Source organism: Nematolebias whitei, chromosome 11, assembly GCF_014905685.2.
Source record: "Nematolebias whitei isolate Nwh7 chromosome 11, NemWhi1, whole genome shotgun sequence".
Classification (NCBI taxonomy): domain Eukaryota; kingdom Metazoa; phylum Chordata; class Actinopteri; order Cyprinodontiformes; family Rivulidae; genus Nematolebias; species Nematolebias whitei.
This window is the reverse complement of record NC_056508.1, coordinates 35617612-35643599: the sequence shown is the minus strand read 5'-3', so window position 1 is coordinate 35643599 and position 25988 is coordinate 35617612. Positions and strand designations below refer to the sequence as shown.

The 25988-nt window shown below is 39.1% G+C and overlaps 1 protein-coding gene across 1 annotated transcript in view; it reads right to left on the bottom strand.

Moving 5' to 3' along the window:
* The window catches only part of LOC119417669 (forkhead box protein J3), a 64746-nt gene that overhangs the window by 21723 nt on the left and 17035 nt on the right, over positions 1 to 25988 (bottom strand). The window contains exons 2-5 of the mRNA XM_037684927.1: positions 15374 to 15448; positions 12058 to 12141; positions 6734 to 6835; positions 3084 to 3242 (exon numbers count right to left, since the gene is read on the bottom strand). Coding sequence (XP_037540855.1) covers positions 3084 to 3242; positions 6734 to 6835; positions 12058 to 12141; positions 15374 to 15448 — 420 coding nt within the window. The remainder of the gene's footprint in view (positions 1 to 3083; positions 3243 to 6733; positions 6836 to 12057; positions 12142 to 15373; positions 15449 to 25988) is intronic.

Sequence of the window (25988 nt, the reverse complement as noted above, 5' to 3'; positions counted from 1 at the left end):
TGTGTGATTTTCTGTTTATCTGTTTCTGTTATGTTCCTCTCATTCCTTAGTCTGCTTCTCCACTCAGTCTTTATCATTCACACCTGTCCCTCATCAGCCACTTGCCCAGGTGCTCTCATTACTAACTCTCCCTCTGTCACATAAAAAGCCTTTCTTTCCTTCACTCCTTGTCCGGTGATTGTTCTATGTTCTCTGACTTCACAATCCTCTTCTGCCTTGCCTGGTTTCTGCCCCCCTGATGATCTGCTCTGCATTATTTCTGATCCAATCTGCCAAAAGTAAGTTTTGCTGCACCGACAGCCTTTTGTTTTGTTGTTAAAAAAAATAAATTGTTTTGGTTTTTGGACTCCTGCCTCACTCATCTCTCTGCAATTGGGTTCCAACATTGAGGATCGTGACACCCAATAATGGGAGCCTCTCTGTAAAATCTTCTGGTATCTTTGAGATCTCTGCCAGCAATGCCACCAGTAATCACTGTCAGCCAAGAGAACGTCACCTGCACCAGGTAATGAGTCAGAAGTAACCCTGATCCTTGTGGGCTCGACCACAGATGAGGTCTGGAAGGTTGAAGGAGGGGTGGAGGAGGTGATGGAGTAAGGAGAAAAACATAAGATGGCCTCCAGGAATGAGAGGTTAACGAGATGAGATTGCACTGACCTTTGCTAATGCAGGTGGGAGGTAACTAGAGAATTGTGACTGATAGTTAAAAAAAGAGGTGCGCAGCTGTTACAGGAGAGAAACAATAAACAGAATAAAGATGGGCTTTCTGTGCTACTGTAATTTGGGGCCAAATAGTTTTGAACAAATATTAGTCTTTAAAATTGTATTCAATTTATTTTAATGGAACAAAGAACAAAATATGCTGAAGATGCTGTAGTGTGATGGTAAAACAATGGAGAAAAAAGTCACAATGGGTTTCTGCTCTTACAATTTATCCACTGGAAGCATAAATATGATTTAGCTGTATGTGATTGAAGAACTCACGAACTGTGTAGAATACAGTTCAAAGAAACTCATTTATGTCGAGAGGTTCAGTATCAGCTTAACGGAGACGACATTGCAAGTCAGTACAGTAGTCCCTCGCTAATTCGCACTTCGACTTTCGCAGACTTAATCTTTCATGGTTTTTGTAAATAATATTGAACACGAGGGGAAAAAAACTGGACACGACACACGATTGTCAACTTTAATATTACTCACGTGATTGGGACAGTACAGGATACTGTACAGTAAAAAAAAAAAATAATAATTACCCTCCGGACAGAGGGATAAATGTCTTTCCAAAAAAAAGAAACTGTCTAGATGACCTGACTGACCATTATTGGGTGTAGAGTAAAAAGTTAACAAAAAAAAAATAATGCTTCAGACAGATGCTGCCATTTTGTAGTTTTTCTCTCAATAAGCCTGCACTGTGTCACCACTCAAAAAGACTACATTGCTTCCAGACGTTGCTTTCTGCTGAAATGGAGGGAAAGTTTAGATTCGATCTGAAAAAGTTCTGTCCTTTTCCATAGTGACTTTGGCGCTCAGTGGATACAGAGAGCCGTATGGAACCGACCGGGAATAGGACCAGTACCGGACTTCCAGCCTCATCTGTAAATCGGAGTGCTGCTTACTGACCCATGAGGCCTCTCGAGAAGGGAGGCGTCGCTTGGAGGTCCGGTGTTTTCTCCAGAGCTCATCTGGACTTTTTTCAATTGGATTTGGACTCTATCGGGACTACTGTGTGGTTTTGTGCTGGCTATCTAAAGGTCTGTCTCTCTCTAAAAGCATCTTGGTGCTCAACAATGCTTAAAATTTCATAAGTTTAAGAGTTTAGAGCACTGTGGGCTTCGTCGCTGCAGGGTAGGTCTGCCAAACCGGAGCCGAGCTGCTGTTTCTGCAGAGCTGGTGAGTACAGTTTTGCAGTACTGTACAGTGCATACAGTATGTTGTTAAAATTATGTAGACTTAAGAGTTTAGAGCAGGGCTATTCAACTGGAGGCCCAGTGGCCAAATCAGGCCAACTGGTGAGCTCAGTTGGGCCCACCCACTGGTTCAATTTTAAATAAAACTAGATTTAAAAAAGTTAAACAAACTTAATTAATGACAATAACTGCTGGATTTCTGGCCCCTGAGCTCTTGGTTTTCAGGAACGGTGGCCCCCTGAGCAATTTAGCAATTTACCAGCTGTTTTATTTTTATGCGTTTAAATGTTCTTGATTTTATGTGTACAGCACTTTACTGCAGCTGTTGTTGTTTTAAAGGGCTTTATAAATAATGTATTATTATTATTATTATTAATTTAGTTGAATAGCCCTGAACATTGCAAGAGTGTGGGAAGGGTTTCTATAGCCTTAAAATATATATACATAATAAAATAAATAAAGCATTCCTGCTTTGCAGTTTTTCACTGATTGTGGGGAGGGTCTGGAATGTAACCCCCGTGATGAACAAGGGACTACTGTATGTGATTGAAGAACGCACGAACTGTATGGAATACAGTTCAAAGAAACTCATTTATGTTGAGAGGTTTGATTTTGGCTTAACAGAGGAACTGATGATAATCATGGTACAGCTGAAATGGAAGATTTTCAAAGACACACACGAGTTATCTACTCAGGTCACCTCCTCAAAACTAATGCAAAAGACGACGTTATTATTATTTTTTTAACAATAAATGTGTTTTGCTAAAACCCCACTGAGAATAAATTTGACTTTCAGTCTAAACTTAAACACAAAAAACGAGGGTTTTAGCAGTGAGCTGGAGCTCCAGTGTACAAGTTGTTAGCTGGTTCCCACCTCCCCAGCTGCTAAGGGTGTAGCAGACACCTTCAGCACCCGCTGAGTGTCTGTACCAGCAACTGAATCACCCAGATTACGTCAGAATCTGGAGATCACACAAAAGCTGTCCAAAAATGTAATCACGAGAGATGATTATTAAGAACAACAACAAACAAAAAAAAGTAGTGTGAGAAATTTTTGACCCTGTTATGATAAGATGAAGCTCGTGGTGGCATCGGGTCAGCTATTGTTCCTGTACAAACAGACTTTCTTCTGTAACAGTCATTCCACTCACTGCCATAACAAAGACAAGCTCTTACTGGTGTGTAGCTGTGCACGCTGCCGCCGCTGCTGACAGCCGTGCTCAGGCTGTTAAGGTTGACAGACGCCAAGCTCGGCTCTGAAAGACTGTTGCTCAGGCTGCCACCCAGACTCCCAGGACTCTCACCGTCTTCTGCTTCAGGATTATACAGAGCTACCTACACACACACACAAACAAAAAAAGGTTTCATGTTGACATAATAATGGCTTCTATGTAGAACATTTTGAGGCAATGCACCAAATAATACTGCCTTCAACAGATTCATGATGTTTTCTGTTCATCTTGGCCTTTTTCATTTTGCTGCTAACTCGCATGCAGACTGAGGTGAGCAGCTCTAGGGATTACTTGTGTACAATTAACTTCAGGGTCAACTCGTGATTTGTACTGGTGCATAAATCAGTGCATCTCCTACATTAACGGCCGACTATAACTATTTGGAATGTTGTGATTTTTGTTTAAGGTCTCAACCCATTTCTATGAATTAAGAGCAGCTGTACTGTACATTGTTTTGACACACCAGAAGGCTTTTAAAAGAAGTGCGTTGGAATTAGGTTGAATCATGTTTCTCCTGTTTTATTTGACTGTCAGCACTTATGAGGCAGAGCGCCAGGATTACCTCCAGGCTACGTTTAATTGTAAAGACAAATGTGAAAACATAGCCTCCGGGTGAGACAACAGTAAAAACTCTCTGGGGCAGTGCTCCGCTCCGTGGAAACTCTTCCAGTGGAAAAAAAAAAAAGCAGCATTTCAAGAAGTGCGTTTTAATATTTCTTTGGATTCAGTCAAATATAAAACCCTGACACTTTCATTCTCCTTTTTGTGACACTTTAGTAATAAAAAAAAGAGATAAATGAAGTAATAAAAATACAATACTTGAATGCTCATTTTCTGTTTGAAATAATGTTGTTGAAACAAGTTACAGGAATACCTCATTTTCAAAAGCACAGACTTCTTCTGATGATAGAATATCAGTGAGCGAACGTGTTAAAGAAGCAGCTCTGACACACTGCTGCGCCTGCAGGACGCCACCTGTCTGGACGTGGGCGGATATTATTGACGTTGGCATCAGCATCATTATCATCAAGGTCTTCCTCTCCCTGCTCTGAATCCTTGTTGCAGAATTTAAAATGATATTTTTGAGTTGTGGCTGAGTTAGTCCTGAAGTAACACCAAATAGGTGCATAGTGGCAGTAAAATACAATTAAAAGCATTATCTGTTGTTCACCTGCTGCCTGTGTGAAATTGTTCAGAGAAATAACTATATTTGAGCTAAAAATTGCAGTTTTTGTTGTTGTTGTTATCAAACATTAAAAACAAATATTTTACAATGCTGATTAACACTCTCTAAAGACTCCCATAAAGTTTTGTGAACTTTTTTCAGAGCCCCTTTTTGCATACCTTCCAAATTGTAAACTATGGATTTGTTCAGCTGGTCTCTCAAAGCAATTGATCAAATTTTCTCAACAAGAAGACAGGGTGAAGGAGAGCTCTTACCTCGGAAACATAATTGGATTCATGATAACTGGATTCTGCTTTTTGGAGTTGGTGGAAATATGGATTATTGACAAATTTGGAAACATCAGCAGATGTTTAAGCTGTCTGAAATGTGTGTGCAGGGCTTGGCAACACTCACGACTGTGTGCGAACTATCTGTGGGCCTGTATCAGTGCTGAGCAAGCAGGACTGTGGAATTTCTGGCAGTGTTCACGGATGGTTGGAAGGAATAGATCTTGGAGAAGTTGTAAGCCTGACTTCAGCGTAAGTAATCACAATTTGGCTGTTTGGAGTCGCCATGAGGTATACTATCGAGACGGTAAAGGCAGACGCAGAAATTAACGAGCTCAGCCTGACCCAACACAATGTTGAAATCTGAATCTGGCTCTGGCCTTGGAAGGCTGACCATCTCAGTTTCTCCTTGGATGTTATGGAAACAAGACACTCTGCTCCTGCTCACCCGGACCCTATCAGAGTTGCACCGGCTGATAGACACTGTAACATCTTTATCAGGACTATGGAAACTATCTGGAAGTGTTCATGGACAATCTCACCGTCTTGCCATCCCCCCCTGCAAAATGTATTATGTCTATTCATGTTGCTTTTATGCTGAGGTAGATTTGCTGCCTTACACTGTGCCCTGTGTATTTTTTAATACCTTCTCTCCTCATGTTTTCCTCCCCCTTTCTTATCTAAGCGATAAGTGCAGAGCTTCATAGAAGCTGCAGCCCCGGTACACTTCCATCTACCCTTCGGACGGCTGTAGGGAACGTAATTTCGCTGTACTTAAGTGTGCAATGACAATAAAGCTGATTCTGATTCTGAAAACACAAGTCTAAAAGGCATGCTGCTAAATGATCCTATTTAAAGCAATGAATTATGAGTTTTTTTCCCCTGTACATTTCTCTGAGTAAAAGAGCAAACCCTAAGCACACTAAACTAAATAATGCTACAAATAGCTGTGAACTTTTACAAATAATGAGGCAAAAGGAAATAGCACAAAATAATTTAGTTTCCAAATTACTAATAAAACAAGTGAACGTGTGATTATACAATCATTGCAATAGGAATATACACATTTTGTGAATGGTTGCAACTACAATTTAATTTCTTCATGTTGGCAGACTATAAACCACGAGTCAGTATTTGTAAAAATAGAGCAGATGGGAAAACTGTACAAAGCTGTCAGATCCTTCAAATAACATTCACAGAGCTGTGTGAGCTGCTGTGGGACAAATCTTCTCTTAGGTCAGGGTCAGAAGAAGGGTTCAAACACACTTCATTACTCTGTGTGTTCCTTTGTGTGTGTTGTGGACTGAGCTTATAGCCAGATCAGACAGGCATCAGAGGTCCCAGTTGGCATTTGATCTCTGACCCTTATATTTATAGACACACTCAGTTTTAAAGTACGGTTTAAATGTTGAAATGAAAATATAAACCTCAGACAATGGCGGTGGAATAAAACAGAGACCTCCTGCTCACATTTTTCTAAGAAACAACAATAAACTACATGTTTTTACTGCGTCAACACCGTCAGAAAACACAGCATTAACTTTTTCTCATATACACTAAGCAAAGCATTTTTTAAACTGGACATATTGTGAGTGACATGGTGCCATTAATCTCTGATTACTTTATGAACAGAAATCAACAGATCATCCGCTTTTGTTTAATGCTTTTTGAGTGACATCGCAGAGAATTTTTTTTTTTTAATAATCAGAATTATTTGCAAACTTTGCAAGTTTTTATTAACATTTAGCAATTAGCAAGGTAAAAAAAAAAAAAAACTAACAAACCCAAGAGTCAATCAAAACACTTATTATCCACAGTGACAACAATCTACTAACCACGTGCATTTATCTATACATCTACTGGCCCATTCTTTTCAGCGATGCTGTGTTTTGCTAAGACACTCCTCGTTCGAATGACAGTTAATTTAGCAATTGGGAGGCAAACATAAAGCTTACACAGTAATGGAAACTCAGCTGCCGTTCTCCTTATTCTGCTAAATGATCTAGTCTATTTTTAACCATCAATTGGATCATATTTCTACAGGTTAGGGTTAGATCTTTGTTTGGTCACAAGTGGGTCAATCTGCTTCCTCTTGCACTAACAAAATCAAGACCCCACTCACTTTTTGAGTGCGTGTCTTACCTTGTTATTTGCTGCACCAATGGCCAGAGTTGGGGATGCCCCTCCTGACATGATGCAGTCCATTCTCAAAGACTCTGACTCCAGACTGTAAGGGGTTGATGCCTGAAAACAGAGTGCAACAGAGGAATGAGACATAGAAGACATGGATTCACTCATGTAGAGGTATTTACGTCATAGTCCTAAGGTTTTGTTGAATATTTGATCTCTTAAAGAACAGGAGACAATACCTCAAACAAATCATCACTGTTGAAACTTCAAGATTTTTCTCTACCTCTGCTGCAACAAAGAGCAGTCCAGGTTGTCATTCTTGGCCACTGCAGATCTTTATTAGTTATTTTAGTCATTGGCATCCACAGAAGTAGTAGTTTTCCAATAATGCTACGACAAAATATCTTTTTTCAGGTATTCTAAGTTTTATTCGATTTAATGACAATTTTGCCCAGAAAACATGCACCAAACTTTTCTATGCATTTTTTTTATTTCAGCCCCCAGAAAACTTTATGTACGTAATTATCTGTGAATCTTCTTGGTCAAAGTGTTTGTGGATGCTGCTGCCTGCCATCTGTGTCAAAATTCAAGCTGAAGACATTTGATAGATATAGCTTTAGCAATGAGCTAAACTGACTTAAGTGAATTGCTGCATACACTTATAGTAAAATGCAAATAAAAATATGTGAACTTGAATCATTAGCTGCAACATTAAATAAAGGAAAGTAAGGCACATAATGTAGGTAATGTATTTACTCTTGCTATTTGGAAAACTATTATGCAGCAGCTGTGAGTCTTTTCTTCTATTTTGTATTCACATCTTGTTCAAAAACAGCTTTTTCTGATTGGAAATATCCAGAGGAGTTTGGCAACGAGGAGGGAAATGAAATGTGACAAAGGTTATGAAGGAATTTCAGTGTGCTTTAAGTTCAGGATTCATTGGCGAGCCTCTTGATTCACCACCGCACCCCGGGCTGAAAACCGTGTGAACAAGTTGAGGCGTGCTTCATGTAAATTACCGGACACTTAAACAGCCATGAAATTGGGCACAGCAGATGAGATGCATCAAGGTTTCTACATGCATTATTTAAGGGTCTAAAATATATTTGGCTGCATTTCATCCTCATCAAGAGGCAAAGCAAGGTTAACTCAATATAAGAAACTATTCAAAGATTGATGAGGGGGCAACACTGACAAGGAAAATCTTTAAAAAATAAGCAAGATGTATGTTTTTTTCCCACTCTGCCTGACTTCTTTCAGGGTTCAAGGCAGCATGCATGCCTCCCCAAACAACTTACAGTAAGAGGATTGGTTGGTAACAATGCAATCTTTAATTTATGATAAACTCCCAGACAAATGGGTTGCCAGTTCCCTGGTGGCGGCACTTAAAAAGAAGACAGCAGAGAGGTGAAGAGAGACGTAAAAAAGGCTTGTGGAAAAAAGAGGGGGGAGACGACGAATTGTTAGATAATTGAGTGGTGACAGGCAGATGGGGAGGCATACATAAAATGAAAGGGTGTGATTATTCTGAAGGCACCGCAGACATAACTACGAGACTAAATGTACACGGTGTACACATTAACACAATGCAGTTGACGTTTAGCGTCACTGCCATCTTTAACTCTTTATGTCTGCGTAGCCCAGGTGCAACAAAACCCCAATAAAAACACAAAGGCATATTTAGTCCACCTTTTTTTTTCATCTCCCCAGACAGTAATACTGCCATAAATCTTAGCACTTAAACCTCCCATTTTCTCCTTTGCCCATGTGACAGCCCACAGTGTGTCTGCCAGCAGTGCAAGTGAGGCATAAGAAAAGGGGTCGAAGGGCCCATCCATGTAAGACGAGATGACAAGGCTCTGAATTAATTAATGTTTGTAATAAAAAAAAATGTTGGTGAAGAAAATATGTCTAACTGCAGCCCCAGGGCCTTCTGTGGTAATTAACTGGAACACAAGCCTAGAACACTCCCTCCTCCCTTCTCTTCTTCCTCCAACTCCTCTTCCTTCTTTTTTCACTCCTTGCAGCTTGACTTTTTCCCTCTGCACCGTCTCTACCTTGACATCTGTTTCTCTTCATTTCTGCATCTTTTCTTTATAACACTTGCTTCTTCTTCTATTCTTCCAGGCAACCCTTCCTGTCTCGTTCGCCTCGAGTCTTCCTCTGTTGAGCAACGGTGATTGTGCACTTTGCCGCTCTACGCCTGCCCGAGCTCCCGGGAGATGGGAAGGGTAAAGCAAAGCAGCAATATAGAGAGCAAAATGAGTGGCAGGCGAATGGATAGAAAATGGTCATGTTGCAACAAACGGTGACATAGATGATGGATGAAAAGATAAGAGATGATTGTAAACACTCAGGTTTTTTTATTTTTTTTATGCAACAACCCAGTCTGGTGCACATTTAGAAAAATCTCAATTAAATCATTGCATAAATTTATTTTTAATCTGTCAACAAGACTTCTTCCCTAAACATAAAAGCCCTGATAAGAAAGTAATTAGATGTTAATGTCTGATTCTAACAACTGTGGTGAAAATTGGGGAAAAAATTCTAATAACTCTTTCATTAATTTGTGCCACCATAGCTGCACAAGAAAACAGCACACCAAGACCAAAACCACTTGTCTACCCCCATAGCCTTTACAACTTCAACTGTTAAGTTAATGCTCAATCACTAATTACACTCCAAACCCTAAAAAGGGCTGTCTGTAAATAGTCATAGTCATATCTTTTAATGCTTTGTGGGGATCAGTTATTTGAATTTTAAAGTGAGTGCATTGTGCAGAGCACACTGATTGTTAGGTGCGAAGCAGAGTATTTTAAAAATCATTTTAATTTGCATTAATTGGCCTTTTCCTGATAGTGACTGTGAACAAGCAACAAATCTAAAACTGGAAATTAAAACGCACACTTGCACACTGAACTCGCTAAAAGCGATGAACAGATTAAGACTTTGAAGTTCAGGTAATCTTCAATCCAAAAACTGTTAAGAAAACCAGGTATTTCCATTAGAGACATCCACACCCACATAACAATGTACGATCTGCAAGTACATGCCAAGCCCGGAGCACAGTTTGTTTAAACATAATTGGAATAATAACCACAAAGAAGTTTCATCTCCTAATGTGTTCAGTTCTCAAATAGACAGTCTGGCTGTAATGCATTTTTGACAATAAACTGCACTAGTTAGAAGTGTGCTAATTACGAGCTGAGGAAACAGAAACTACATGAAAAATACGCAAGCAGACAGACTGAGCTAAAACAGCAGTGACGACTGAAGGCAGAGGTGGCTTCCAAGACTTCCAACGCATCATGAAACAAACTCTGCACTACTTCTGTATTCAGATTTGCAGGTTAATGACTGAACACCAGGCGCAGTCTGCCGAGCTGATGCAGAGTTATGTGTATTTATAGCCTCAGCTGCTGTCAATCAATTTTTCAAACCCAATCTTTATTCCTGCCGCTGAGTTCTCACATCTATCCTGTAGCTCATTCCTACTTTTCACTGTTGCATGAAAAAAAAAAGAAAGCTGCAACCTAGGTGGTTAACACAGATGCATGTATATGTGGTGAATTGTTTAATTAAGACTCCAATGGCTCTGGTTCTGTAATAAGTAAATGCCATGCATGTCATGGATGTGGCATTTCTTTGTGACACAGATGATTTTTGTAGGTTTTTCCCGACCTTTCCCAATTACACATGGTCTACAAACAGATTCAGAACTCAGTATGTGAATACACAAGGCATGGTGCACTGCTACTGACGCTTTAATCATACAATAAATAAAAATGCATTTAAAGAAATAAAATGCACTTTGAAATGTACGTAGAAATGCATACTTGTGAAACTGCACCTTAGCTTCAAGGCAAGCAATCAGAATATATCAATCATACTATCTTGAATGTGTCTTTATTCAGGATTTTTCCCATTTTTATATGGTAAAATCTCAGCCCTGACTGTAACATGTAATAAATGTGATAATAATACGATGCATTCACATTCCTTTAGAGCACTTCAACATGTCTGAGACAAAGAATGTTTGTACCCGTTGACAATACAGCAGCTATTTAAACAAGCTACTTCAATAAGTGGTTTGGCTACAAGAAATTAGACCTGAAACGAAGTGCAATAGCCAATAGAATGTGCAAGAAAACTGTTATTTCTAAAGATGGAAACAACAAACTTGTTTTAACATTTAAAACAAAACCACTGTGGAGCACCAGCATACAGTAAAGGAATGCAAAGAAGTGACACAAGCAGCTGGTTACGTGCATTCCAAAGATAAACAAATAACTCTTAAAAAGCACCACTGTTCGCACTTTAAAGGACAAGAAGAATAACGGTTTGTGGAAATTATTGATGTCTTTACATAGTTAGGCCGAGGTTTAAATGTCTATCCAGCTAATGTTTGTGTTTGCATAGTATGTTTGTACTTTTATTTTTTGCTTGCATTTTAAAATCAGTTTGAGGCATATTTTTTAAAAAGGTGGCAATTCTGCGTTAGTGGTGTCTCTGTGATGTTTTAGGGCCTCAGCAGCAGTACATTCACACTATTAACATGCACTGTAGGCCTTAAAATAAAGATCAGAGATAGCCTAAATGTGTTTGCACCAATAAATCCTGCAACATTTTGGCTGCAGTCGTAAACAAAATATTCAGTGCAGTTTTATTCAGTACCGTTATAAATATATTTGCAAATTTCTTTCCCTCATGGTAATATAATTTTGATGTTATATTCTTTTCATAGTCAAATCTAAATAGACTGGCTTATGAAGATAAATTCTTCAACAGCAGACTTCTTAAACTGGTATTAAAGTACTTTTGAGACCACGAAAGCTAAAAACAAGTGTTTATATGACAAGGTGACACACAAATATATGGCAAGTACCTGGTATCATTTTCATTTTATAGCAATGACATTAGCTGTAATGTTTAATTTTTTGTCATTCCAACATATTACATTTGATTGTTTTTCTTAATAAGCATACAATAAAGTGTGTCTTGTGTTATTATCTATAGTAAACTAAATATTGTAACATTACAAGGCATATTAGAAATCAGGTATTTATGCAAGAGAAATATTTAAAACTCATGACTTAGAAGCCTCTTGTAGGAATGTCCCATTGTGACTTCAAATTAATTTCCAAGGGAACACTCAAAATCTAGAAGTATGAGCTACTGAAGGAAATGTCATTTCCCCTTATTGTACTGACAGGATGTAGTTTGCACCAGATTGTATACCAGCCTGTTAAATACTGAGTGACAATATTTAAAGCTTTGAAAAACAACAAGCCCTAGTGCTGACAAGAGAAGTAAACAGAAGGTCTGTGAAAGCTTACCCGTTCTCCAGACCGTGGTCTTTTCTTGGGCCTGCTGGGTAATGTGTCTTCTTTAGGATTGGTGTCTATGGCCCAGTAGGAACCCTAAATTGTGACCATACAAGAAATACAATTAAACCAACTTGACAGAAAATGCTTTGTGTATTCTTCTAGAGCTCCTCCCATTCCTTGGTTCAGCTCTGTCTTAAAAAAAATACAGGCCATTGCTGTTTGTGTCACTATCAAGTCTTTTACAACTACATCAATTCCCATCTTTATTTCAAGCCTACTTGTCATCAACACCCCAAGATTATAAACTCTACCAAAGACAGCAACTTCCATCCATCCATCAATTACCTTTACCCGGGGCCAAGATGGGGTAGAGGTAGGGCAGCCGACTCGGGACCCAAAAGTCCCAGGTCCGATCCCCAGCAGTTCCCACATGTTGTGGTGTCTCTGAGCAAGACATAATCCCTAATAGCTCTCCGGGTGCTTACATAGCTGCCCACTGCTCCACCTGGGTGTACCCCAGGTGTGATGGGTTAAATGCAGAGAACCAATTTTGCCATTGTATGGGAATATACAATGATGACAACACATAGCACTTACTTGCTTTTTCGGGTCGCGGGAAAGACAGCAACTTCTCAATCTTAAGTGGTCAATCTACTATTTTTCAAATGAACAACTTTGGAATCATTTTGATTTAGATACTACTTTATTTACACATTACTATTTCTTAAAGATAATGTCGTTGTCATGGGTTGTAGAACTGAAACCCCTGATATCACTATAACGCTATCTATCTTTGATAGACAGGCGACTTGTTCAGGGTGTATACCACCCAATGCACGCACACTGGAGACAAACACCAATTCCCTGTAACTCTGAACAGGAACAAGTGGGTAAAGAAAATGGATGGGTGAATGAATAGATATAATTTAAATTCAAAAGTATTAACATCTCCTGGCAACACATGGCTTTATAGCCATTTATCCAATTTCTGCCACTTATCAGTGATTGGGCCGTGGAGACAGCAAATTTAGAAGAACACAAACAACAGCCTCTTCTGTGAGAATCTCCTCCTGGAGGATACCAAGGTGCTCCCAGAATGAAGAGAATAACCTTGAGAGAGAGGCACACAGGAGATCCTGATCAGATGGCCGAACAACTGCAGTTGACTCTCTTTGAAACAGAGGAGCAGCAGCTCTACTCAGAGCTCCTCACCTCATCTTTAAGGCTGAGCCCCACCACCCTACAGGGAATACCCATTTCAGCCACTTGTATTTGGAACCTATTTCTTTCAGTCGGGTCTCTCTTGTAAAGTCTCCGAGGCTCAAGAGGACTAACTTGCATAAATAAAGATTGAATGAAGTCATGAATCACATCTCATGGCCATAGTCGAGGGTTTGAACGTAGATGGACCAGTTAATCTAGAGCTTTGCCTTTTGGCTCAGCTCCTTCTTGACCACAAGAGACCAAGCCCCATCCGTCAACCCTTGTCCAGTTCTATTTTACCATCACTCTTAAAGAAGGCTCCAGATACCTGAACTCCTCCATTTGAAGCCCTTTCAACCCATAAGGGTATTTAAGTGATATAGTTAAATCCAAAATATTTCCACTCGTTTCACATCTGTGATTTTAGGAAATGTGTCTTTGCTTATAATGTACACTGAAAAGTATCTTTTGTCGCCACTTGTTCTCAGTGAGGCAGCTTCAGTCACCCTGCCAAGAGGAACTCGCACTACATGACTCTATTGCATTCAATAAAACAAGTGCATCTGTTTTTCTACCAATTCTGTATCAAATCATTTTTTTCTGCTTTAGTTTTCCTGGGCTGCACACTTCTGCTTCTTCTCCCCAGAAAATCCACCCCGATATTTTTGATACACACAATTAACACAAAACTATGTCGCAAATTAAATATACAATCCAATAAAATAGAACATAAATACAATAAAATTTGAAGTAATCAATTACTTTTAGAAATCCTTGATTTATTCCTGCAACAATTTTTTGTTACATTTCATTTCTTGTTCTTTCCTCCTAAGGAGGTCTAAAGCTGCAGCTAGAATTCAAAAGATTCATCTAGGACACACACACACACACACTCACACCTGCATGCACACACACAGTTCAACCATCAACTTCTACCCCACCTTCCGTCCTGCCTCCCTTATTCTCATGTCTTTTCCTTCTGTCTCTCAGTCCCACACCACTGAGCTGTACACAGCCAATTAACGTTAGCACATGCATGATTTAACGTCTCCCTTCTCTCTGTGGCTTCAAACATGAACATTCAGCTTCTTCAGACAGAGATGACCCCCCTCCTTCTCGCCCATACCAAAGTATCGACCGCTTCGATCCATGTCGTGAATTAAGGTGCTGGTCAGGTCCAAGTCAGGCTAATCAGTGGAGCATCCACTCTCTTTGTGTCTTACCACACTATAAGCCTCCACTCAAACCCAAGGATTTTGTCTGAATTATTTAAACCTTCTTCCCCTCTAATTCATTTTTCAATGGCTCCAAAATCCCTACAGCCAGGAGAAGAAAAAAACTCCCCCATCCTATCCCCCAACAAAGTTTAAAGAGTTTGCTGAAAAGTTTGGGCTTTCTTTTCTTCCACAAAAGTTGCACATTAATCCTGGGACGAGAGGAAGTGCAGACATTTGAGCGTTTATTAAAAAAATAATAATGTAAAGACAAGCTTCAGTGATCAACCTTAATTATATACTTTCCCCCCGTCGGAGCAAGTCCTTCGATTCAGCACAAACAAGAACTTGACAAATTGTTGTTATCAAAGCGGCGCCGCAGAAGTGGCCCTGGAAAGAAGGTTTCCCAATGACAGCAGAGCCAGCAGCGACTAAACATATCTAAAGCTTCCTGTGATTGTGTCCGAGAGAGGGAAGAAAGGACAGAAACAAACTCTAATAAAGGATAACGGATGCATGAAAGGCCTTGTATCTGAGGGTGTGTACCTACGTATACTTATTATTCATTGCTCTCTGTGCCACATTATTACTTGGCAGAATCAATATCGAAGGAGCCACAGATCACAGAGAAAGCCGCATTAGGAATTCAAGCGCAGCTGGTTATGGAGTTACAAACTGCTTTTAAATGCACATATTACATTGTATATATGTGTATGTGTGTGTGACAAAAAAAAGAATAGATAAGAGTCTACAGTGCAATGATGCAAACTGTGTCCACACGAGTGACACTAGACTCAAGTCCTGTTTGAAAGTTTGTTGATATAGAATTAGATTTTTTTGACTGCATGAAGCACCATAGTTCATTCTGACCTTTTCCAGTCACGTCACGTTGTTGTGGAGATACTCACTTTTCCAGGGTCGTCTTTAGAGCGAGGCACTTTGAGAAAACACTTGTTCAAAGACAGGTTGTGTCGTATGGAGTTCTGCATGGAAAGAGAATTAAAAAACAGAAAGAATAAATGTTTTACACCCAGTAGACAAAAAAAGTGCACTCTTAGCTTTTACCGCATGCTACTGAGCATTTTTGATCAACAAACTTTTAAAAAACTTGTCATTTTAGTTCCATCTTAAATTGAAAAATATTTAGAAGACCTTGCAAAGAAGCTAAACTCAAGAGATATATGTAAGATCCAAACCACAAGAGAATCCATATTGCTAGGCTCCAAGCCCTGAGCATCTAGGCAGAACAGCAAGTAGAGCAAATACATCTGAATTATTCAACCGAGGGGAAGATGTGGAATAGTTTCATTCCCCATTTGTTGTATTTTATAGTTATAAATAATGATTATAAGGAAACAAAACCCACTGACAAAATGTATTGTATTAAAAGTATTTTCAGAAAGCGACAAAAGGCAGGAACTAAATCACTTGCTCCTCAACTCATTTTAGATGTTGATAAGAAACAGGACATTTAGCTTAAAAGCATCAGATTTTTTACGTGTCTTTTCATAATTCAGCCGTTCAATCTCGTTTGTAACTGAACAGTCAAAACTAAGAGTGGCCAACTTCTTGCTGCATAATTCAAGAACGGAAATTTTACAAAACTAGTGATTAAAACAGCATGACTTAACAATGACATATGATATAAAGAAAAAATTAATGAAGTAAACACTGGTTTTACAGCAGTTAGACTTTAAACGTTCATATTAAACAAATGAGAAAGGGCAAACTCAGCAACAGGTGATTTAGGTCAAACATGGCTTCTGTCAATTTTTATGTAAAAAAAAATGGCAACATTTCTTAAATCACATCTTTTTTTCCTCAAAGTTAAAAATAAATTAATCACTGTGGACAACTTGATGTGAATTGAGGACACTGAAAGAAGAAAAAGCATCTACAAAGAAAGCTGCAAGCTCTGCAAATGTTTCTGCATTCAAGACGCAGATTACCTGAAGAAAGCAAAAGATGGCTCAATTAATCTTTCAATAACTAACTGAAATGCCTTATTAGAAAAAAATTTTTTAATTTTATTTTTTTTAGACTAAATAATTTTTTTATACGTTGTATTCGCAAATTGCTTTTACTTTGTCCAGGAAGCCATTTACCCTGTTAAATGTCGCCCAACAGGAGGCCAAACATTCCTGAATAAATGTACTCAAATTAAATTAAATGTTATTCTCGAACCCTTTGGAGCATTTTCAAAGGCTCGGTCACTCTGTAAAGGTAACATCTTAAATTTTTGTTATAAATATTGAAACTGTAACTACTATGTATTGCAGCTGAAACACACAAAAATCATACATTTCTTTCTCATGTGAAATGTTTTAATTATTTATTTATGCTTATGCATATGGAGGGATGAAGGGACGGACTGGAAAATTATAGGAGGCTACAGTTAAACCAGTTCAAGTTTGATAACAATAGCACCAAAAATGATTATTCTGGACATTTCGATGAAAATATGTCCATGAATATTTTAAAAGTGTTAAAATGGAGTCCAACATGTCCAGAAAATTGGACACCAACACTCCTGAATGCTTCAACATACAGTCATCAGTGCTGGCTCTAATGAAAGGTAAGAACTACAGGAATCATATTCTACATCCAGATTTACTGTCAGCATGATTAAAATACAGGAAGTTATGAATAAACAGTAAGGAGGCGCACAGCAATAAGAAAAATGGTTGTAAGCTCAATCATCCAGGTAGATAACAACAAAAATGGTTGAATCATGTCATCTGGACCAGTTTCAAATGAGAAACGTTTGTGAATATCAAGTTGGCCACCTGACATAAAACATTTGATTGCTGTTGATGACTGATTGTTTTGGATGGTTGTGCTCTGTTTGCACATGTTAAAAGTCTACTTCTGATATTCCAACAGGAGGTTGGCTTGAAACAGCAGTGAAGACTACCTATGGGACAGATCTGATTGGCAGGCCACAGACTGAAGAAGTCCTCCGGATGGAGGACAAAACATTTCTCACTTAAAGAAACTGGTCCATATTATGATTTAACCATTTTTGTTGTTCACAGCAATAAAGTAAGCATGAAAACACATGTCTCCACCCCGCAGCACCACACGCAGCTGAAAACACGAGAAAAAGAGGAGAATTACCTTACTTTTCCAAAAGTATTGACATCTAAACAATATATAAACAAATAGCAGCAGTTTGTAAAAGGTTTTCACTTACGTTTGAAGTAGAAAATGTTCTCATATATGACTCAATTCATAACCTGTCCTGTCCAAGGCATTGTCAGAGATGCTTCACTGCTCGGCTTTTTTATCCATTTCCTCATCAGAAAAATCACGCTCCCTTCTCTTACACCACTCATCCACCTCGTAAGAGCTATATTTTCTCTTTATAGTATGTTTTGACATCTTTTTTTGAAAAATAAACATTAAAACAAAAGTATTTTTCAATACTAAATGTGGGGCATGCAGGCTGGCTTGGGCAATTTTTTATTTTTTTATTTTTTTGTTGTTGTTGCAGAATTCATTTAGTGCTTTCATTTTAGATTTTGCCTGTGAACAATGCATATCCACGTGATGTGAACTTGATTGTCTAAACCACAGTTGTCAAACTCCAGGCCTCCAGGGCTTGAGTCCTGCAACTTTTAGATGCGTCTCTGATGCCACACAGCTGAATCAAATAAGGAAGTTATTAGCAGGTCTTTGGAGAACTTGACTGCACTGAGAAGCTAATTCAGTCATATGATTCAGATGTTTTGGACCAGTGGAACAGCTAAAAGTTGCAGGACACTGGCCCTCGAGGCCTGGAGTTTGACACCCCTGAATGCTTGTAACATCAGAACAGGCATCAGAGCTGATCGGTCAGTTCTGTAGGCAAAGGAGTGTGGGTATCCTCAGTCAGAACACATGACACTAGGCCTATATTGGCTCTGGAGAGACCAACGAATGACCCAATGGGCTAAATGAGGTGTCAATCAACAAAGGATGGTCTACCCCACCATTTCAATACCCTAGAATTTAAATTAGAAGCATCTTGTAAAGCATAGCTGCTATTTAAAGCAGAAAGACGTCAAAAAGGCCCGTAGGAAGTCCGATGCACATTCCTCATCTATCCCTCCATTTTCTTTTGCTCATCTGTAGATGGGTTGTGATATCTGGGCATCCCTCCTGGACACTCAGACATCCTCCATGCCAACAACACTCTCCAGTTCTTCCTGTGGCATTCCAAGGTGTTCCAAGACCAGAGAAGATCAATTATTCCTCCAGTGAGTTTTTAAGTAACCCTAGGGTCTCTTCCTAGAGGGACATGCCCAGCCATCATTTCATTATCTTTACCCACTTCTTCTTTTTCGGGTCATGGGGGTCACTGGTGCCCATGTCCAGCAGTCACTGTGCGAGAGGCGGGGTACACCCTGGACAGGTCTCCAGTCCATCACAGAAACAAACAACCATTCACTCTCTCACTCACACCTAGAGACAATTTAGAGTTACCAGGTGGCCTAACATGCATGTTTTTGGTCTGTGGGAGGAAACCGGAGTGCCTGGAGAAAACCCACACATGCACGGAGAGAACATGAGATGCACGGAGAGAACATGTAGACTCCACCCAGAAAGATCCCGGGCCGGGATCTGACCCGGCAACCTTCTCGCTGAGAGGTGGCAGCTCTACCAGCTGCGCCACCGTGCTGCCCTGGGATATGCCCAAAAAACCTTGAAAGGAAATCCTTTAGAGGGCATCATAATCAGATGACCGAACCACCTCAGCTGATTGCTTTTGATGTGGCGGAGGCGCAGCTCTACACTGAGCTCTCTCTACCACATATATCAACCTCAAGGCCTGGGGGCCAAACGTGGCCCTCGTTGACATCTTATCTGGCCCCCAAGATGATACAGTATGTGAAATGTAAAAAACTTCTATCTCTTGAAATGTTTCAGTGAACTTTGATTATGATGTTGAAAGCACAACAGAGAACATCCAATGAGACCAATCAAACTCTTGTTGCGAAATCTGTGACCAAGAAAAGAGGTTGGGTATCTGATTTGAGTTAATGTAGTTTCTGAAATTGGCCATTAGTTTAAAGAAGGTTTTAATTTTGGTCCCCTTTTGTAAGTGAGTTTGACACCCCTACTAGACAAAGGCACTTCTCACCTTATCCCTAAGGCTGAACCTAGCCACTCAATGGAGAAAGCTCATTTCAGCACCTGTTCTTTTCGACGTGATTCACAACTTATGTGTTTAACGGGTGAAAGTTGGAATGTAGACAGATCAGCAAACAGAGCTTTGTCTATCAGCTCAGCTTCTTTATTAATAAAACAATGTTCTCATTACTGCAGATGGGGCCCCAATCTGTCAACCCATCTCCTGCTCCATCCTGCCATTACTTATGAACAGTGGTAATAGCAGTAGTTGTAGTTTAGGTAGCGGTAAGAAGTCAAGTTTACACTTTTTAAATAAAAACAACTAATGGAAATGCTTAATAACGGTTTCATTGTCTCCTTCCACAGCATTAGTTTTTTGCCTTTTAAGCACAATTGCAATTTTCTCTTCGTTCCGACCGTGGGAACAAGTTACCCGAACATGAAGAGAGTTTGAAGTTACAACGTGAACAATAATGTGAAGTTAAGAGCAGTTGTGGTATTTCTGTGAGACTGTGGGATTGTGCCATGTTTGGCTAAACATACACTGTGTGTGTGTGTGTGTGTGACAGTTCTAGAGGAAAGAAATGCCAGCTGTTGCACTACAGATGCAGGCAACAGCATTGAATAAAACTGTGATAAATCAGTTCTGTCAGAAACATCTGAAATTCATGATTGAGAGGGGAAAGTGAAATACAATTCACTGTGAATAGTTAGTAAGGCAATACAAGACTGGAGCCAAGATCTAGTTTGATTGTGAACTTGAATGGTTGTGCAGTGTCCCAGTGTGAGGGACTTTGGAAACAAATACATTGCTTATATAATATGAATAGAAGTTAAAGCTAAAGCTTAAATTTTACACTGAAATTGCTTCAACTTTCGCTTTTTAAACGTAATACTTGTAGAGTTAGCCATTGTGAGAGGAAACTGATGCTACAGCAGCCTGTAGGTGCTCATACTGTGTGTGAGGTGTGCATCAGAGAGGAGGCAAAGGAAAGGAGTCAAGAAGACCAGACAGGGGGCCAACAACAGCGAACACAAACCTGACATGAACCTGTTCTCCCTTCAGGCTCCTGTTCTCCACTCATCTGCTGCTGCTAATTAATACCACTGGGGAGGAGGAGGGGAGAAGGTGGATGGAGTGGAAAATGAAAAATCCCCACCACCACCCACCCATTTTTCCTGGTTTCTCACTGCTCCAAACTAGATTGCTTCTCCTTTAATAAAAAAAACATATTCTCCCTCTCTGTCTACAGCATATCACAACAGCCTTGTCCACCTCTGTCTCGCCCCAATCCTCTCAAAGAAATGCTTGAGCAATTTTTGCTTTACATAGCAGGTCAATGGTTATTTGAGGCCGTCCATCAAGGGAAGACGTGGCAGTTGGGTGATAGAAAAGGCAAAGAGGAATGCCACCAGCTTGCCAAGCAGAGGCAAACATCTGCTTCAAAACCTGGTCATCAGTCACAGAGAGTGCCTTCACTTCAGCAGCAAGCTTGCCTTTGTTAACTTCCCCCTTCCTTTTGTTTGTTTACACACCATTTTTAATCATCCAGGCAGTTTTTGCACACCTGTGCACGACTTGCAACGTCTGCACAACCCTGTGTTTGTCAGACTTTGCACATTCTGGCATTTTCTGGAATCCATGTCCTTGGTTGGATTTGGGTGGTGTACCTAAAATTATCTAAAACAAAAACCTTGACCTAAATTTATTTCAGTTACTGTCACTTAGTTTAGTTAATGCTCTTATCTTTTTTTTTAGAGTAATAGGTAGACCTCTAACAAGAAACTATGTTAAAACTATGTACAGTATATTTCTCAGCATATAGATCTTAAGGCAGCTGTATTTCAGATGCAAAAATCAGTTTCTTAGAAAAAGACTCCAGTTTACTTGTCAAAGTGTCTTTTCAGATGGTAATAAACCCCTAATGTTGAGTGCATGTAAAATGAAGCACAAAGTACTTTAAGTGCTATATGAATTACAAATTTGTGAATGTCTCCACTGCTGTGAAATGCTTTGAATGGTCAACAAATTTAAAAAAAGTGCTATAAAGAAAATTCATTTTGAAGGTTTGGACGAAGGGAACTTCTATCCTTTTGCTAATTCACCTTATATTTGCAGCAACTTTTCTAAAGTAATTCATATGTCCACAACTCAATGCATCTATTCGTTAAGAATAATAACATCTGTGTTAAATTTTGGTTAATATCATCGAAAGGTTTGTTTCTTGCTGTTGAAAAAGATGCATTATAGTGATGTATTTGTGGCATGTTCCTCTACCATACCCATGTTATGCATTTACCGTATATTTCAGACTATAAGGTGCTCTTAAAATCTTTTCATTTTCTCAAAAATCAACAGTGAGCCTTATAATCTGGTGAGCCTTATGTATTAATTCTGGTTGTGCTTACTGACTCGAACCGATTTTATGTGGTGCACGGCGCTCAAAAATCTGTCAAACTGTTTAATTTTGCTTAATGCGCCCTATAATCCGGTGCGCCTTATAGTTTGAAAAATACGGTATTTGTTCCTTGAACAAAGAGGAAAGTTTGAGCGTCTCCACCGTCTTGTGGTTTTGCAATAATTTCCACTAACTTGCCTTATCCTAAAAGTTAACTCAATCCAACGTTCTTTTTCACTCTGGCTAATGTATCCGGGTTTTTTGTAAGAAAAAATAATTATTTTTTTCTTTGAGAGCCTCTTCAGTTTGTTTGGCACCCAACAGAAATGCACTCAAGCTAAAGATATTGACATGTTCAGTGAAAGCTACTAGATGCAAAACTTCACCTGTTTTATTTAGAAGGTGGGCTATTTGCACGAAAAGTTAGTTGCTTTGTTCTACTTGAGAAATAAATGAAATTTTGTCCCTCACAGATTTTCTTGTCCTTCTGTTTGTCAATGAGGAGCTCTAAAAAGGCCCTAAAATATTTCCCAATTCAGCCACTGAATGAATAAAGTGTTTTATTTGAAAGCATTTTTGTAGGTTAATGAATCCGCCTTTATTTTGAAGAGTTTGTGTGCAAAATATTGATTTTGTAAACATCAATGACACATAAAACTGCTTTTTCTCGTCAAACGTAAGAATTTTGAAAAACGTTAGGAAAAAATGAAAGAAAATAATCATTTTTCAGCACAGATAGGTGCAAGGACATGGTAGTATTGTGTGGGTGCATGTGTCTTTAAGTAAAATTGAATGCAGAAGAAATCTGTCCTTCCAGCCTGAAAGCATCAATCAAAGTCTGCTTGTTTGCACATAAACTGTATGAGTGATCACCTTTTTCCTTCATAATACAGAAACAGTAATCTTTCACAGAATGGTGATAGTCATTATCAATAAATGCACTAATTAGGAGTGTTGTGAAGTAAGATAATGAAATTCACCACTGCATCTCCCTTCCACCCACTCCCTGCTTGGCTTGATTAATGAGCTTTCTGGGACTTACAGGGGCAACAGCATCATCACCCACCAGCTGACGGACCACACACGCACTAGTGATGACTACGAGCATGTCTGAGTGTCTTTGTGAAGGACAATGTATAAGACAACCGCTCAAGCGCCTTAACTTCACAAACTAAATGAACACCAGCTGTTCACTAGAAGCATGTTTGTTGGACTGTTTGTAGAGAAGACAATCTTAACAGAAAATTATATACTTTTTTCATATGAATAAAATGCAACTATTTAATGATTGAATTTAAGGACTGAATATAGCCTGAGTACCAAAGTTTTAAACAAAGATCTCGGATAGTGCTCAGTGTATGCAACTAAAATGACCCTTAATACCTAACACAATAGATATCAGTATAATATCTTTAAAAATGGATATATACCCATTACAATGAGACTATAGTAATTGTGGTGACCATTCCAAAAGTTAATCAGTTGTAGTGTACATCCATTGATTCCACTGTAAGAGTCATTAAAATTTGTCTAGTGGTTAATAAGATATTTTACTAAAAGACAAACAAACACAAAGAAATACATAATCAACTGCCACCATAAATGACTGGCATTTTCTAAACCCTTACTATGGAACCCAACAATTTTCAGTCAGGTCATCTGGACAGTTTCTTTATTTGTAGCTGAAACATTTCACCTTCCATCTGGAAGGCTTCATCAGTCAAGGAAACACACAACACAAAACTGATTCTTCCCCCAAACAGCTTACTCCAAAACAAGTTATGTTGGTGCTATGTCTTGTGCCGGCCCTCTTCCTCGTCAACAGTCATGTCAAACTGGTTCAAAACCAAAAATAGTCCATGCTCAATAATCCAGGTATACAATCCAACAATTTTCAGTCAGGTCATTGGACTGTATACCTGGATTATTGAGCATGGACTATTTTTGGTTTACTATGGAACCAGCAGCCAAGCTCCAGTAAGCTAAATTAACTACAACACATCATATCTAGATGGACTTGTGACGTGTTCAGGGTTTACCCTACCTCTCACATAGTGACTGATGGAGATAAACACCAGCACCCAGCAACCCAGAAAGGAAAAAGTGAGTAAAGAAAATGAATGAATGGATGAATGAATGGATAGATTGATGCCCAGATGGATAGACGGATGGATTTCATAATTTTCAATTGTCAACTAGGATTTGGAATGTCTCACTTTGGCCTGTCACAATAACAAATTTTGCTGGGCGATTAATTGTCTCAAAAATTATTGTGATAAACGATAATATTGTTGGCAGCATGGTGGCGCAAATGGTAGAGGTGCTGCCTCTCAGCCCGCTAGTCCCTGGTTCAAATCCCGGTCTGGGGACCTTTCTGGGTGGAGTTTGCATGTTCTCTTCGTGCATGCGTGGGTTTTCTCCGGATACTCCGGTTTCCTCCCACAGACCAAAAACATGCATGTTAGACTGATTGGTAACTCTAAATTGTCCCTAGGTGTGAGTGAGAGTGAATGGCTGTTTGTCTCGTTTGTCTCTATGTGGCCCTGTGATGGGACTTGCGACCTCTCCAGGGTGTACCCCGTCCCTCGCACAATGATTGCCGGACATAGGCACCGGTGACCCCCGTGACCCAAAGTGGAAGAAGCGGGTAAAAGATAATGGATGGATAATATTGTTTGAAATCTGACAATAATTAGTCATTGTCAAATTTAAGAAGCAATGTTTGTTAACTTGTTTTGAGAGTGTAGTACCTTTTTGACCACCGGATGGCAGTATAAGACTGTTTGAACCAAAGGATGGATGGTGATGGAGCGAGCAGCGTGTCTCTAAGAAAAATGGGAGGGAAAACCCCTTGACGTGACACGAGTTTTCTCTCTTTCCTTTTCTTCGGTTCTCAAAATGGCGGACGTTTGGTGTGGTTTGAGCTCTTTAGCATAGCATTTTTCACACAAAGCTGTTAATATAAAATCAGTAAACAAATTTTCAGCTTCTTTTTGGAGAGAAAAACAACATTTTACATGAAGGCACTGGTTTCAACTGTGAATTTTGGAGCTTCGACAAGACAGAGGTTTTTTTTTCCCTAAGGTCGGTCTGTTAGCTTAGCTTCTCAGCTTAGCTGCTTTTAACAATTCAAAAAAAGTGATTTTGGACGGTTAAAACAGATTTTAAAGAAAAGAGAAAAAAGAGAAAGGGAGGGGTCAGTGACGAGCACCGGAGTTTAGCCTTTTGTCATCCAGTGTCTTCAGTAGAAAGAGAGAGACAAGAAGAAACAAAGACGATAAATGAAAATTAGGTCGAAAATTTTAATTTATCATGCGATTAATTGATTTATTGTTTATTGCGGCAGGCCTAGTCTCACTTCTCACACAGTAGCTATCCACAGGGAAAGCCACAGAAATAATTTGTTCTAAAGTGTCTTTAAATAGACTTAAGTATTTTTTTATATTTATTAGTGTATTTATTTGGGACTGTTTACGCAGACAAAAATGCACCTGCATCTCTTCATTTATAGTTTCACTTTTTTTTTAAGAAACTGAAGATTTAAGAGTTTGGTTGCAAAACAAATCAAGTCAAACATTCATTCTTAAACATTTATTACAAATGTGAGGCTTAAAAACTCATTCTAGTTTCACATGTATTACTATGTCTTGTGTGTGAAGGGAATGGGCTGTTGCAACTTATTAAGAGCTGCAACATGTTGAACTTGACATAATTAGTTACATAAAGAAGACTTGATAAACATGAATGAGTTTTTGATGAAATGCAATGTGATATAATGTGATGTATGACAAAAAGTCAGATTTTGGAAACATGCTTTTGGGTATAAAAGATTAATAGAGTAAAAAGAGAAAACAGATGAAAGCCTGAGGAGGAAAAATGATAGATAATCAGAGACATACTGGTGATGTTGGATGGAACCAGTCAGGTTGACTGATCAGAGTTTTTTCAATGGCCAAAGCCAATTTTTGAAAATCATGCAACTCAAAGACTGTTCTAAAAAAATCTGCTTGGT